Source organism: Grammomys surdaster, unplaced genomic scaffold (genome assembly GCF_004785775.1).
Source record: "Grammomys surdaster isolate TR1022 unplaced genomic scaffold, NIH_TR_1.0 227, whole genome shotgun sequence".
Taxonomy (NCBI): Eukaryota; Metazoa; Chordata; class Mammalia; order Rodentia; family Muridae; genus Grammomys; species Grammomys surdaster.
Window position 1 is genome coordinate 3,970,471 of NW_021604672.1, and position 16,200 is coordinate 3,986,670.

Below are 16,200 nucleotides of genomic sequence, written 5' to 3' on the forward strand. Positions count from 1 at the left end.
ATCAAACTTAATCTACTCACTCCATTTCCTGTGTCCTTCCAAGTGAAAAAAAATTCCTATTTTATGATTAAAACACAAAACAAAATAAAAAACTACCCTAGCTTCTCCCCTGAAGTGGAATCGCTTAGGGACAGCATCACTACAAAGTTTAGCTTAGTATCTGAGTTTAGCAAATGGTCAGTACTTGGGTGTCAGGGATGTGGGAGTCAATCTTGTGAAGGAAAAAGTGGGATGGAGAGCAAGGTACCACAGGCTTTCAGGACTCCTCGAAGAGTCTCAATCTTCCATACATTGAATTAGATTTAAGATGGCTCCCAGAACACCAGGAAGACAGCCAAAAGGAACAGAGGCCAGGGTGGTGGCTACTTCCCTGTCTTGTCCTAACAGGTGACAATGCTCCCCTAACTCCTGCGTTGCCTTATCAGGCAGGGTTTTCACTGGAGCATGGTGACAGTGTGGAGAGATGGTTAGCTGAGGATTTAGGGGCTTGGCTCAAACACTGTATATAAGCTTGTGCGCTGCACAATAGACTCAGATCTGCACCCTGATGCTGCTCTCCAGAGTCGGATTCCTGAGATTCAGGATTTGGGATTCCTCATGTGACTCCATGGCCTCTTACCTTCTATCCTTGGTCCTGTTCCCACACTTGGGGACATAGATTTAATCCTGATAAGATTTTCACATTAATTCTTTTATTTTAATTATCCAGTCTGCACATATGAGATATAATTATTACTTACAACATTCTCCTGAACCTGACAGTTAGATACGGAGATACTGGTAGCCAGATCTTCTGTAAAATGCAAGAATGAAATATGAGAAAAACACAAAATGGTTAGTATATGACTTAATATTACTTACTAAAATCCATAGCTTATCAAACTTAAAAATATATCAATGTAGATAATATATGCATTAAAATGCTATATATAATACTAATATATGTATTAGTATTATACATAATACTAATATAATACATCAATAAGAAACTGAGTAAATAAAATGACACATCTACACAAATAATACTCTAAATATTTAATAAACAACATAGATCTGTGACATGATGTCCTATTAAGGGGTCAGTGTTAGAGCATCTGCCTATTATGTGTGAAGTGTGAGGCCCAGGATTCAATTACCAGCACTACCAGGAACAAAAGAGGAAAAAAAACAGGTTGTAGTGTGGCAGTGTTTGACTTAAAACTAAAACTGCCACTTCTGGTGAGTGAGTGATGTAGGCTGGGGAATGAAGACCGTAATATTTATATCTTTATACTGCTTATATTGTTTTAAAACAAAATAAAAGCATGCTTGCAGCAGGAGAGGTGGTTCAGTGGCTAAGAACACTGGCCATTCTTCCAGAGGTCCTAGTTTCTTAAGGACAGAGTCAGGACTGAGATGGGATGGACGCTTCATGCATCCTGAGGACTGCCTCAAGTCAGATGACATATTTCTTTGTTGCTTTTTTTTTTAAAGATTTATTTATCTTATTGTATGTGAGTACACTGTAGTTGTCTTCAGACACATCAGAAGAGGGTATCAGATCCCATTACAGATGGTTGTGAGCCACCATGTGGTTCCTGGGAATTGAACTCAGGACCTCTGGAAGAAAAGTCAGTGCTCTTAACCACTGAGCCATCTCTCCAGCCCCAGATGACATATTTCTACAAAGTTTTGATGAGTTACTGTGGTAAACAAAGAAAGTAATAAGAAAAAGGGAAACATGGAGACAAGCAAAAGAAGAGCTATTAAAGACCAAACACCTTTAAGACAACCCAGAGAAACAAAACTTGAGGTTTCCTTCACAACTCCGCATAGTAAACATAAGACAGCACTAATACAAGCAAGTTCTTCATCATAAATAAGTATCAAAGGTTGGTGAATGGCTCAGTGTGCGAAAGCATTTGGATCTGAGTTTAGTCCCCAGCACCTATTTTAAAAGGCCAAGTATGGCCTTATGTAGCTTTGTATGGTGCGGAAAGGAGAAGGATTATGGGAGCTTGCTGGCTTGTCAGTCTAGCCAAAGGCTAGCCCGTTTCAGTGCTCTCAAGGGAATGAGCAGAGAATAATAGAAAAGGACATACTATCCTCTGGTCTTCACAGATGCACACAGGTACATATGCACACAAATGTACCCCCCCACACACACACAAACGAAACTCTATGGTGGTTTGTTTCCTAGTTTCATTATTTTCTTTTCTCTCAATGGCCTCCTCTTTCAGGATCTATCCAGTTTTAATTTCTCTTAGTTTTAGACAAAACAGAAATATCAGTTAAGTCTCGGGCATGCTGCAAAGTGCAGTATGTGTATTTATTATTCTTCCCACTTTGGATGCAGAATGCTAGAGTCCAAGATCACACAGCAAAGTGAGCGACAGAACTACCATCTCCCCTCTTACTCTAGGACTCTGCCTTAGAGACTTTAATTAAGCCTTTGGAAGGTAGGAAGAAAATGTGTGCATCTATGTCTCTAATATTTCTGGGGAAAGGGTTCTTAGTTTTGATTAAATATTAGTTCTGTCTTAACTACCCAGAACTTAAACACTGTTAGTCATCCATCCACCCATCCTTCCTCAGGATGTACCAAAAGATGACCGTGACTGCAGCCGTCACACCCTGACTATACCTGTCTCCCCGAGGAAAGCAGCACTACCTCCTCCATCTTTTTACCTACCTCTCCTGTCCTACCCTTGACTGCAATCATAATGCCAAATCAAGCTTTCTACTACGAAGCCTCTGCTTTTCCTACCCGTATCTCAGTTTCTACAGTAAAGCATTTCTTATTTTGTCCCTGTACTGAATTTGCTGCTGCCTAACATTCAAATATTCATCTACCTCTAAAGAGCTTTTATTATTTCTCTTTTGGATTTTAGTTTTAGGCCTAACATAATGCATGAGACAGTTGCATAAAATAATACAGGAAAACTGAGATATTTGGAAAGTGGCTGATATTTATTTCAATATAAATATATTTGTCTAATGATGATGTTTCTCTATAACTGTCTATGAACATAATTCTAATAAGGTTAAAAGTCACATTAGACTTTAATGTGTTTTACTATTAAATAAATATTCATTCAATTTGAGTTTAAAGTTTTGTTGATATAATAATATTGTTTAATATTCTCTCTCTTCTCTCCTCCCCCCATCCCAGTTTTCCTGGGACAAGATCTCACCATGGCCCTGGCCGACATTCACCATACAGACCAGGCTGGCCCCTAACTCACAGATCTGCCTGCCTCTGCCTCTGCCTCTACAGTGCTGAGATTAGAGGCATGTACCACCATGGCCACTTCAGTATTTTTTTCACTTCTGTCTTGATTCATTTAAAAGTAACATCACTCTGACCTAACAGATTTTATGAATATAATGTAAACACAATACTTTATGTCAGCACTAAAAAAAACAAAAAAAAAAAACCCCAAAACAAAAAACGATTCATAGACACTAAGCTGCTAAGCACTGCAGCACTCTCTCTTCTTTGTGTTCTAGGCTGACTCCACTCTAACAATTCCACAGTAGCTACTGTTATAGAGTGGAAAATACGAATCTCAGATCTGACAGCACGCTGGTAGATATGGAGTTTAATTCTTTTTTCTTTTTTTTTGTTTTTTTTTTTGTTTTTTTGAGACAGGGTTTCTCTGTATAGCCCTGGCTGTCCTGGAACTCACTCTGTAGACCAGGCTGGCCTCGAACTCAGAAATCCTCCTGCCTCTGCCTCCCAAGTGCTGGGATTAAAGGGGTGCACCACCACTGCCCAGCTAGATGTGGAGTTTAAATGTAAGGAGATGATGGCAACTGTGAATATATAGAGGAGCCATTAGACAAGCAGACAGACAGACAGACAGACAGACAGGCACTCACATATACGTGTATATGAATGATATTCAGCATAATTTGTAAAGGTATTAACTAATGGTATTGGCTATTAAAGACAAAACTTAAAGCCTTAAAAATGCAAAATGGAAAGAATGAAAAAGCACAGTCATACAGAGTGTCTACAAACGCTTGAAGTAGAGTGAAGCCACTACGGTGCTCCCACTTACTGTGGTCCTTTCCTTGACCTGGAGCCGTGCAGACGCTTGCTTGAGGAGTAACAGGCATGAGGGCCTGGCGAATCGCTTTTTCCCAGCCCTGCGCTACATCAAGTCCCACTCCAGTGGCAGCGAGAACAGGGTTATGAGAGCTGCCCCCATTGTTCTCACCAACAAAGTACACCACAGTATCAGTGATGATTTCAAAACAGTGTGGGGTACTGCCTTGTGAAATGCTGGGGACATCCTGTGGCGAAGATACGCGGAGAATTTCTGAAAGTGGAATTTCCTGTAGTAAAAAAGTTAAACATTGAAAAACTATGAATACTTATTTATTTTTTAAATACACTAGAAACAAAGATTAGCATTTTTAAGAACCAACACAGCATACAGCATATGGATTAGGCAGCCAAGTATTATGATATGTCTGTCTTAAATGATTTGACTATTCAGTAATGCTAGAGGCAGATCACAGAGTATTAGAGACTCAGGGCACTGGAGATGCATAAACTGCTTGAAGTCTGTGGACCTGTCAGATCCCTAGAGCTGGAGGGTAGCAGGCAGGGACAGATGGATCTCAGAGAGCTCAGTAGTCAGCTAGTCTATCTGGAACAGTGAGCTCTAGGCTTATCCTAAAAAATAAGGTGGAGGGGCTAGAGAAAAGCTCAGTGGTTAAGAGCACTTTACTTCTGCAGAGGACTTAGGTCCAGTTCCCAAGCATCCATGTGGCAGCTCACAACTACCTGTAATTCTAGTTCCAGGGGACTCAATACCCAACTATGCAACTATGGGCACCAGACATACACATACATTCAGGCAAAATACTCATATACACACAAAAACCAACCAACCAACCAACCAAACAAACCCCAAAACCTTATACTTCAAATAAAAAAAGGTGGACAGTAATGGAGAAAGATATCTGGCATCTGCCTCTGGTCCTGCATTGGTGCAAGTGCATGTTCACACTCGCACATGCACACACACACACACACACACACACACCCCTATACAATGAAACAGTATAGTAGATCTTTATGATGTTGGCAGAAAAGTATTCAGGAAGGTAGTCTGCCTCCGAATCTGACACCTGTCTACTAACTGTTGGTATCACTCAACAGCTGCATCTCCAGTGACTGCTCTTCTGGAAGCAATACCCTTAAGCTGAGCAGGCACAAATAATGGCTGGACTGGAGAGATGACTCAGCAGTTAGGAGCACTGGCTGCTCTTCCAAACGACCTGGGCCCAAGTCCCAGCACCCACATGGCAGCTCTCAATTGTCTGTAATTCCAGTTCCAGGGGATCTGATACCTTCACACAGACACAAATGCAGATAGGACACCAATATAAATAAAATAAAAGCAAATAAAGTTGCTTAACCATTCCTTCTAGTCTATATATTGGCCTAAATTATTAACTATTTAATGTTTAGTCCAAGTAATAGGCCAAAACTAGTCAATTACTTTTTTTGGTTTGTATGGTGTATGTGTGTGTGTATGTGTGTGTGTGTGTCTGTGTCTCTCTGTGTGTGTAATGGAAGTCGAGGGCAGTTACTTCAACAAGGATTTAATGATGACCTCTTATCAACATTATAAGGCAGTAATAAGAATATTCACATAAAAATGAAATTAACCATATAAAACTTTACTGAAACCAGAAAATAAAGTATCACAATATTTTAACATTTTATAAAATGCAAAATCCTTACCTTATAATATTTTGATCCAGATTCATTTTGAAACAATGTTAGACATTTGCTGTCAAGTCTCCAATAATGTCTCTTTCTCTATTAAAAACAGAAGTCAGAAAAATGTGGTTCAAAAATGATTCCTTCCAAAATAGTTGCACTTTTCTTTTACTATCCATTTTTCTGTTTTGGGTAGGGTTAAATAATGAGGTTTAAGATTTTCAAAATATAAAAATGTATGAAATGGCTGGGTGGCAGTGGCACATGCCTTTAATCCCAGCACTTGGGAGGCAGAGGCAGGCGGATTTCTGAGTTCAAGGCCAGCCTGGTCTACAAAGTGAGTTCCAGGACAGCCAGGACTACACAGAGAAACCCTGTCTCGAAAAAACCAGAAAAAAAAAATGTATGAAATGTATCACTCCCACAAGGACTTACATCCCATTTTTTACTCTTACCCAAGTGAGGCATTGTTAGGTTTTAGGAGGTCCTTTCATACAAATTTATATATGCATACAGAAGTATCTATACATCATTCACATGCATAGATTTATGTAACTTACTTCTATGCTAAATTTCTGGATGTTGTCAAAAAATAAACACAGAACTGCCCCCAAAGCAGAGACACAGGCAAGAGGTTCTCAGGCCCCAACCACGCCTGTTCTTCCAGTTCCTGGTACCTATAGGTAAGGGCTTTCTGGATGCAGAGCCCCAGATCCACACTTCAGTAGTTCCCCTAACTCCAGGAGATGACAGGCCTGTACTGCACTCGAGCTAGATCAGAGAGTTTGTCATGGACAGCCATGTAATTGGTCAATGTGCTGAGATTAAAAGATTCAGTGCTCAGTCCTAAATGGGACATCACCACCCAGGCAACATTACATAGGAGGCAGAAAGAGCCAGATGGGGAGGGTGCTGTGAAATGCCATCTTCAGGGAATGACAAAGTGTTGCAATCATATAAGTAGCTGTGGTTACCTGCATAAGATCTATACGAGATCAAGCCAGACAAAATCCTGGCATAGGTGGAGTAGATGATCTTTAGGACTCACTCCTTAGTGAGGAGTTGCTGAGGGAGGAACAATCTTTTTTTTTTTCCTTTCTATTTTTTAAGATGTGGCCACTGGTAGGTTTTTATCCTCCACTGAGTATTTCCGGGTAGTACTCACTAGCTTAGTGACTATCACACACACATAGGAGACATGAAGCTGAAGCTGATGTGCTGGGGGAACAGGAGTAGATATGGTATTTGACTGTATACATATACAAAATTCTCAAAAATATAGAAAAAAGACTATATAGAAAGATATAAAGACTGTTTTGGTAGTGTTAAGTAAGACTTGAACTAATTTATAGTCTTATCCACTGGGGTGATATAGTCACAGGGGTAACTATTTAGACAAGTGGTTCTCAACCTTCCTAACACTGTGACCCTTTATTACAATTCTTCATGTTGTGGTAACCTCTAATTATAAAATAATTTGTTACTTTATAACTGTTATGAACCATAATGTAAATATCAGTGTTTTCTGATGTTCTTAGGCGACCCCTGTGAAAGGGTCATTTGACTTCCAAAAGGGGGTGTCATCCATAGGCTGAGAACCAATGACTTAGACCCTTTCTAAACTTTTTGATCTCTGATGTAGAAAAAAAACCAAACAAACAACCTGATCAGTGCAAGTTGATATCTTTATTATAAACAAAACCATACTTTATGTGTAAGAGTAATTTTATTTCCTTTTTCTGTGATCTTTTTATATTAATTTGCTTTTTATTATGCTGTGATCTTTTTATTATCTATTTGTTGGCATTTTCACATATTCTTGATTAGTTCTTATTTAAAGTATAAGTTGAAATATTTTTTCCAGTTTGTCATTTGTCTTGTTTTTGGGGTTGCCAAACACAGAATTTCTTTCTTGAGATTGGGTCATGGCTCTCCCCTCTCCAACACAGTCTTTATAAAATAACTGTTCTAATGTTTCTTCCACTGGTTTAACTTAGGACCATTTAAATCATTTGATTCATTTAGTTTTAGTTTTGTTACATGTGAAGTGTGAGCTATGTTATGGTCATTCCCCCACAAATGGCTACTTGACACCCTTATAGTATTTACTGAGTTATCCATCATGAGACATACTACTAAACTCTCAGATGTGTGTTTATTTCTTTTATGTTCCTGTTGAAAGGGCATGGATTATAAACAAATGGAAAAAATACAGCTGTAATCTATACTGCTGTCACCATGTGAAACTTTACTGAAACCATTTAAATATATTAAACACCTCACATGTTTTAAAATATTTTTATTCTTTGAGCATTTTATAGATGTATACAATATATTCTGATAATTTTATCACCATTCCTCCTAACTCTGACCAGATCTCACACTAACCCCCAAATTTTATGTCCCTCTTTAAAAAATAACCCAGGGTCCAACTGGTGCCACCCATAAATTCTTGGGTATGGGGCATGGTTGACCTACCAGGAGCCTTATCCTTAAAGAAGGTCAACCCTCCACCCCCAAGCCCTCAGCTAGGAGCTGGAGCTCTGAGCTCCTTCCCACTGTCATGGTGACTAGCTTGACATTGTGCAGAGAGCTACAGCTGTTGAGTTCACGAGCACAGCAGTCTTGTCATGTCCAGAAGATAGTTCCCCTGAGGTCCTCCTCGACTCTGCCTCTCACAGTCTTTCTGCCCCTTTTTCACAATGGCCCGAGCCTTGTGGAAGAGGAGGTATGATATGGCGGCGGTCTCATTTGGGGCTGAGTACTCCATGGGAGCTACTCTCTGTGCTTTGACTAGATGTGAGTTTCTCCATCAACTGCCGTCCTCTGCACAAAGAAACTTTCCCAAGGAGGTCTAAAACTGCAGGAATCTAACTTCACATTACTCTAGGAAGGATTACTAGAAAACATTCAAGACATTTTAATGGTTACTGATTTACTGACTGCTACTATATGCCAAATATTATTCTAAGTTCTTCCTATATATATTAGCTCATTTGGATTATGAGAAAGTTACTACTACTATGCAGACTTTATAGACAAAGAAACTGAGTCATAAAGAAAAGTTAATAACTACCATGTTTACAGTTTTGCTAACAGACTTATGACAGGCTAGCTCTGAAGACAGTATTCTCAGCTACTCCACTCTGCTGTCCTACTGTAACTTTATAATGCCTCCTCTTTGCTACACTGATCCACGAGAATAGGCACATTTACACTGTTTATACACATTAAGACAACTGTTTCCTACCTTACTAAAGACGACTATTCATATGCAATTTTAATTTTTCCATCTTTAGCAAAATCATATTTTGAGTCATTACTCTGATGTCCTTTTGAATCTTGACTATCATTCCAGCATAGCTTTTACACATTGCTGTAGTGTATATAATGTCAGTATATATTTCATTCTTTTTTTTGTTTTTCGAGACAGGGTTTCTCTGTGTAGCCCTGGCTGTCCTGGAACTCACTCTGTAGACCAGGCTGGCCTCAAACTCAGAAATCTGCCTGCCTCTGCCTCCCAAGTGCTTAGTGCTGGGATTAAAGGCGTGCGCAGCCACCGCCCGGCTCCTATTTCATTCTTAACTGTTGCAGTGCAGACAGCAGAACCGTCACCCAGCTTCCTAGCATATCCCACGCACGTGATACTGACCAGGTTGTCCCTGCTGGTGTAGTGGACCATCCACCCTTCCTTCACCACTGTGCTGCTCTTCCTCTTTGTGTGCTTGATGGACTGTACCACCCTCATCAATGGGATATTATTGCTTGTGGATGGACTAGAAGATATTTAAAACTTATGATCAATATTTTCAATATCTACTTAAAAAATCACATCTCATCAAGTTTCTAAAACATAACTGAGCTAATATTTTTAAAGTATTGTAAGAAGACAATGACTTAAAAAGAAGATAAACTAGCTCCTCTGTTATACTGATACATAGTGAACTTATCAAACGACTCTAATACTGTAACTAATCATGCTTGTCATGATCTTTCTGGAAGGACGGGGAGGGAACGGGGAGATGACGGATGGAGCAGAAGGGATCTTCCAGCCAGATGATTTGGAGCCTGTGAGGTCATTTGGGTTTGCTGCTGAGGAATTTTCTTGCCCTAGGCAGAAAAATAAATTCATAAGGCAAAATATGTTTACTCAACTTCACATGGTTCAAGTTTCAAAATCAGTTGATCATATTAGAGAAAAATACTGTTAAGGGAAATTACTTTTAGGTATTAAGAAAATTAAACAGTATAATAAATTAAAATCAGGTTATAAACAGCTGGAGAAAACATGCAGGTATATGTGCTTGCAGGCCTCTCAGGAATGTATTCTTCATTGCTGAATTACTACCTGGTAACCTGTATGTGAAGAAACAGGCTGTTTCAATTAATGGTTTAATATGGGCACCTTGAGGTAGTTGCTCCACAGTGAGATATTTTATCCAGACTTTATTTAAACAAAGTCCTTTTCTTTTTAAGAAAGTAAAGATTCTCTTGCTTTCTATCTTGAGTTGATAGCAAATAGAATTTATTACAGAAATCCTGTGGTGCATGCAATAATTAACCATGATTTAATTAAATTTTAAATTACATTTAAAATCACATTTAAAGAAAGGCCACTTTCCTTAAGTGGAGATCCTGACCTGCCTTGGCCTTTGGCAGCAGCGTAATGCATTACCTGATTGTCTTAACAGGCTCCTCATCTCGCTCCACATCGAGATCAGTTGGGTCAAGGAAGAACATTTTGTCTTCAGGAGGGGATGGCTCCTCTGAGTCATCCAAGCCCCTACTGCTGTCACTATTCACATCGTTACTGTCAATATCCATCGGCATGTCTGTATCAGTTCCCAGACTGGAAGGCTCTAGGAAAGGTTTAACAGAATCACAGCTTAATAGTAATAGAATATTAATGCATCTAAGCAGATCAGTCTTAAAGTTAACTAGAAAAAAGGTTTTAAAACTTGAGAAAAATATCCTTGAGATTCAAGGTGAAGGAGTCTTTATTTGTTTCTTACTTTTTTGTATGTGCTGGGGATCAAATCCAGGGCCTTGCAAATTCTAGGCAAGTACTCTACCACTGAGAAAGTATATGCAAAAAATATTAGATAATAGAGTTGTATTCCGAATATTTAAAGAAATTCCACAATTCAATAATAAAAGACAACGCATTTACTTAAATACTGATGGGTGGTAAACCCATGCAGTGGCTTTGGAAATTGGGCAGGTCTTCAAAATGGTACAGAGTTACCGAGTGGGTCAACCTCCTACTATACCAGGTTATCTACCCAAGTGAAATGAACCGACATGTCCACAGAGAAGTAATACAAAAGTGTGCATAGCAACATTATTCCTAACAACCCCAAAGCAGGCACATCACAATACGAACTGGTGACTGCATAAAGAAAATGCTCTTATTTCTCTGAGAGCCACATTATTTGTCCAAAAGAAGAACTAAACACTGGCAAAGGCTACACTATGTATGAACTCTGAAAATACTATGCTAAGTAAAAGGAAACAGCCACTATTATATAGCCTCCATACTGATTGTATGACTGTATTTATGTACAATGTCTCAAATAGACAGACATAAAAGTAGAAAGTTGTCTACTGGTTGCCAGAGGCTATTAAAGAGAGAATAGGGTAGAAATATGAAGTATATATTTTTTTGGAGAATGAAAATTCCTAACATTAGACAGAGTAATTTACTCTGGCAACATAACTTTGTGAATATATTACGTGGGTAAATTATAAAACAAGCAAACTATATCTCAGCAAAGCTGCTAAAAATATACCATCAAGTTATTATGACCTCTATAAATGAAGAAAAGATTAGTATGTCAAATTATCACAAAAATAAAGCACTTGAAGAAGCAATGTGGTAGGGGTGGAGTGGGTACATAAATAAACAGGAAACTCATGAGTAACCAGAGAATTGCATATTAAAATGAATATATAGTATTTCATATCCATTTATTAGAAGGAAGGAAAGCACAAAAATACAAATGTACAAACAATAAAGCTAGAAAAGACTTTAGGCATATGGAAAAAAACCTGTTCATACTCTACCAATAATGTTAACTATCTTTTACCCAAAATCTGTCTATTAACTCTATCTTCTAGCAGGAGGATTTCTGAATTCGAGGCCAGCCTGGTCTACAGAGTGAGTTCCAGGACAGCCAGGGATATAGAGAGAAACCCTGTCTCGGGGAAAAAAGAAATCTACCTTCTAGGGTAATGGTATTCAGAAGTGAGACCTTTGGAAGTGATCAGGTTCTGAAGGTTCTGCTCCTAAGATTTGCACTAGTGCCCACAAAGAGCTTATTCAGACATTTTAGCATGTTACCATGTACCTAAATGGTGTCTTCCATGAACTAGGAGGTAGTCAGACTCTCACTAAACTCAGAATCTGCTGGTGCCCTGGACTCCTCAGCCTTCAGAACCATGGGAATAAATTTCTGTTGTTTATAAACTACCCCACCTATGGTACTTAATACCCGTCTAAACAGACTCAAGACAACTGACAACCATGAAAGAATATGCAGAAAATGGTAATTAAATTCTCAAGGAGTTAAATTTTCAATCATTATCCTATCCCTAAAAAATTACTTATATTTACTTTTATCAGTCATATAAATTGTTAAGGGGAAATTATGTTGGAAGCTTACAGCATGTGCTATTTATTCCTTCCTTCCAAAAACAAATAGTAACTTCACTAGACTATTATCTTTAGGAAGAGAGTGATAGATTATTTGAGAAAAAAAGACAGACATGGGTTCAAATTCTAGCTCTGTCACTTCTTGGCTCTAATTCTCAGGCAAATTATTTAATGTATTTGTATCTTAGACACTTACCGGAATCACCTGAGAGGGGCTTACATTTACACTTGATCTTAGGCAAAAGGCCTAGAAGCAATGGGGCTTACATTTAAAAGTCAATAAATAAAGACTAAAGATGACAGCCAGTCTTTAAAGGTGATCTGGAAGTTGATATGCAGCACCACTGGATCCTGGAGGCCAGAGTTAGTGAGGAGGCCACAGGAAAGATGTAGGCACTAACTACACATGTGTGGTGTCACTCATCTCTGTATTCTGCTTAGATATTAAGTCAGAAGACAATCTTACACAAAATCAGTAAATAAAATGTGCAATCAACCTTACCCAGACAGTACAGAGTCATGACCTTTTCTGATCTTTTATAAAAGTTTTAAAAATATAAATAATTTTACCTCCATTGAAAGTAACCTCGCCAAGGCAGTCTCTTGGTACTTTGGATGCGCAGCGCTTATGGCAGTTGAATTTGCAATCTAAAATAAAAATCTTCAGCTTAGTATTTATACAGGTAAAAATCAGATTACACTTCCTTTAAGTCACTCAAAAACAATGTGTTGTTCTAAGAGCTCATGCCTTAGCAATAGTCTGGTCTCAACTTCTGATAGCATTTAACAGCTTCCCAACCTTTCAGTCACTTAACCCAACAAAGGATTAGTTTCTTGGTCTGTGTAATGAAGCTAATGTCATCTGTATGATACACAGACACTGGTAGCTCCATGTCGCCTCCTCTTACTTCATGCATAATCTAATAGCATGTATAGATGTTCTACTTACCAACATGTTGTCTTATACTTAATTTGATTGAGAAATAATATCATGATTTCTCATATAGTTGTTCTGACTGTTTCTTTTTAAAAGTATAGAACACTGGAGATAAAGTTTGGCATGGGTGTGTGTGCATGCAGACATACACACACACACACACACACACACACACACACACACACTTTCCCCTCTTCTTTTTTAAGTTAACTATAAGAACAATTTGTATAGTAAATGTTACTGAAACTTAGATATTTTAAACTTTTGAAACAGATGGTTATAAGCTATTATAAGCAGGCAGATTTTGTGGAAATTTACCAGCCTGAGTAGTCATAGACCTTGTAAATAGGTAGCCTTGGTGGATAATACCAACTTAGATAAGGACAAGAGAATCATAGGCAGAGCCATAGTGACCTGTCCCCTTCACCCAGCCAATACCTTGTTCTGAAAGATATCTCTAAGCCCCCTGAACACCCACGCTCTGGTGTCATCCCCTTCCCCACATCCTGCCATTTGTGTTTATAACCCCTGTGTGAATAAGTAAAAATTATGATTTGATTTAAAAATATATATATATATTAAAAAAATACACATGGACTGTACCTGGAGCTTAAGCAATCCTACCTTTACACTGCATTCCTTGGCGAAAGAGGCCTTTCAGCAGCCGCTTGCAGTACTGGCATATTGTTGGACGGCCATAAGAGTGGACAGCAAACGTGTGTGGGACTTTGACCCTGCACATGACCATCTTTTCCATCCAGATGGGACGACCACTCCAGGACGGGATTCTCTTACTGGGCTCTTGGTGAGTATGTGACTAGAACAAGTAATTCCTATCAGTACATGTGAATCTTAGAGTATTGGGAACAAAACTTAAGCACAAGTTAGTTATCTGGAACACTGAAGTCAACATTTAAACTGTGGATCTCAGCAGCTTCCTTTGGACTTAATTTACCAACATTAGTGTGAGGGAAGTAAACTTTTGAAGAATTTGAGTAATTCCCAATACAAGTATGAAGAAAGGAGAATCATTTCAGAGAGCAGAGAAACCACCAGCAGATTTCAGTTTTTAGCACCTTTGAAAAAGAAGTAGAGTTAAAATAGTGGTACATTTACACAATAGAATACCACTCAGCTATTAAAAACAAGGACATCAAGAATTTCACAGGCAAATGATGGAACTAGGAAATATCACCATGAGTGAGGTAATCCAGACCCAAAAGGACATGCATGGTATATACTCACTGATAAGTAGATATTTGCCATAAAGTTATAAACCATGCTATAATCAACAGATCCAAAAAGCCAAATAACAAGGAGGTTCCAAGGGAGGATGGCTGAATCTTTCTCAGAAGGGGAAACAAAATAGATATCGGGGGTCGATGGAAGGAGGGAACTGGGTGGAAGAGGGAACGGAGTAGGTCAGGAGAGATCTTATGTAGAGAGAGCAAGGGAGAGAGAGGGGAAATGGGCAGTGGGAGGGCAACCTCTAGGATGTGCCAGAGACCTGGGATGGGGAGAAGCCCCAGAGGGTCTACAGGGGTGACTCTAGCTAAGAATCCTAGCAATGGGGCATATGGATCCTGAAGTGGTCACTTTCTGTAGCCAGGCAGGGCTCCCAGTGGAAGGATAAGGACAGCAAACCACCACAAAGTCTTCATCCCAAAATGTGCCCTGCCTACAAGATGTGCAGGAAGAAAGATGAGCTGAGACTGAGGGAATAGCCAACCAATGACTGTCTCAAATTGAGACCCACCCCATGTGCAAGAAACAGTCCTTGACACTATTAATGATACTCCGTTATGCTTGCAGACAGAAGCCTAGCATAACTGTCCTCTGCTCCACCCAGCAGCCAATGGAAAGAGATGCAGAGACTCACACCCAAACATTAGATGGAGCTTGGGGAGTCTTATGGAAGGGTTGGGAGAAAGACTGAGAGACTAGAAGAAGACAGGACTCCACAGTAAGATCAACAGAGTCAACTAATCTTGGGGGCTTCCAGAGTCTGAATCACCAACCAAAGAGTGAGCACAGGCTGGACCTAAGCCCCCTGCACATACGTAGATGAGCAGCTTGGTCTTCATGCAGGTCTACCAACAACTGGAGCAGGGGCTGTCCCTGAGCCTGCTGCCTGTGGATCCCACACACCTAAATGGGCAGCCTTGTCTGGCCTCAATGGGAGAGCATGTGTCTAGTCCTGTAGCACTTGGTGTGCAGGGTAGGGGGTAGGGAACTGGTAGTATTCTGACACTAGGAGAGGAGGGCTTCCTCTTCTTAAAAGAGAAGGGGGAGAGTCGGGGGAGGACTTGTGTGAGGGGGGTCCTAGGAGGAGAGAAAGGGCTGATATTGGGTTGTAAAGAGAATAAATAAATAAATTTAATAATAATTTAAAACAGACAGTGGCAATGCAGGCCCCAGACTACTGCATAGAAGTACTTATTTGAATTATTAGTGGGAAATTCACATGGTCATTCAGCCATTTGGTTTATTCTCTTCAGAGGGCCACAAAGCGCACCCTTTAAGAAGAGAAAGGTCCTTGACTAAGTCATAGCTAGTGTTGAGAAGATGAAATAAAAATGTTGAACAAGGTGTAGCAGACAATGAGTACTTGATGATGCAGTACCTGTCAAGCCTGGCCTTCCATTCCCAGGGAAACTCCCAATGGCTGAACAGTTTCCCACCTCAGTGAGCTGGCCTAAAGTGTGTTTTGCACTTGGGACCTACAGATTGATTTTGCTGCTTAGGTGGGCATTACTGCCAATGGCACTTTTTATAGATTCTATTACAATGGTGCTCATTTTACCACCAACAAAACCAACTTTCTTTTTTCCATCCCCACTCCTACACACACACACACACACACACACACACACACACACACACACACACACA

General features: G+C 39.5%; 1 protein-coding gene across 1 annotated transcript in view; it reads right to left on the bottom strand.

Moving 5' to 3' along the window:
* Positions 1–16,200, bottom strand: part of Prkd3 (protein kinase D3) — an 84,727-nt gene that overhangs the window by 25,215 nt on the left and 43,312 nt on the right. The window contains exons 6-12 of the mRNA XM_028773443.1: positions 13,933–14,125; positions 12,942–13,019; positions 10,395–10,578; positions 9,372–9,495; positions 5,741–5,818; positions 4,044–4,320; positions 741–793 (exon numbers count right to left, since the gene is read on the bottom strand). Coding sequence (XP_028629276.1) covers positions 741–793; positions 4,044–4,320; positions 5,741–5,818; positions 9,372–9,495; positions 10,395–10,578; positions 12,942–13,019; positions 13,933–14,125 — 987 coding nt within the window. The remainder of the gene's footprint in view (positions 1–740; positions 794–4,043; positions 4,321–5,740; positions 5,819–9,371; positions 9,496–10,394; positions 10,579–12,941; positions 13,020–13,932; positions 14,126–16,200) is intronic.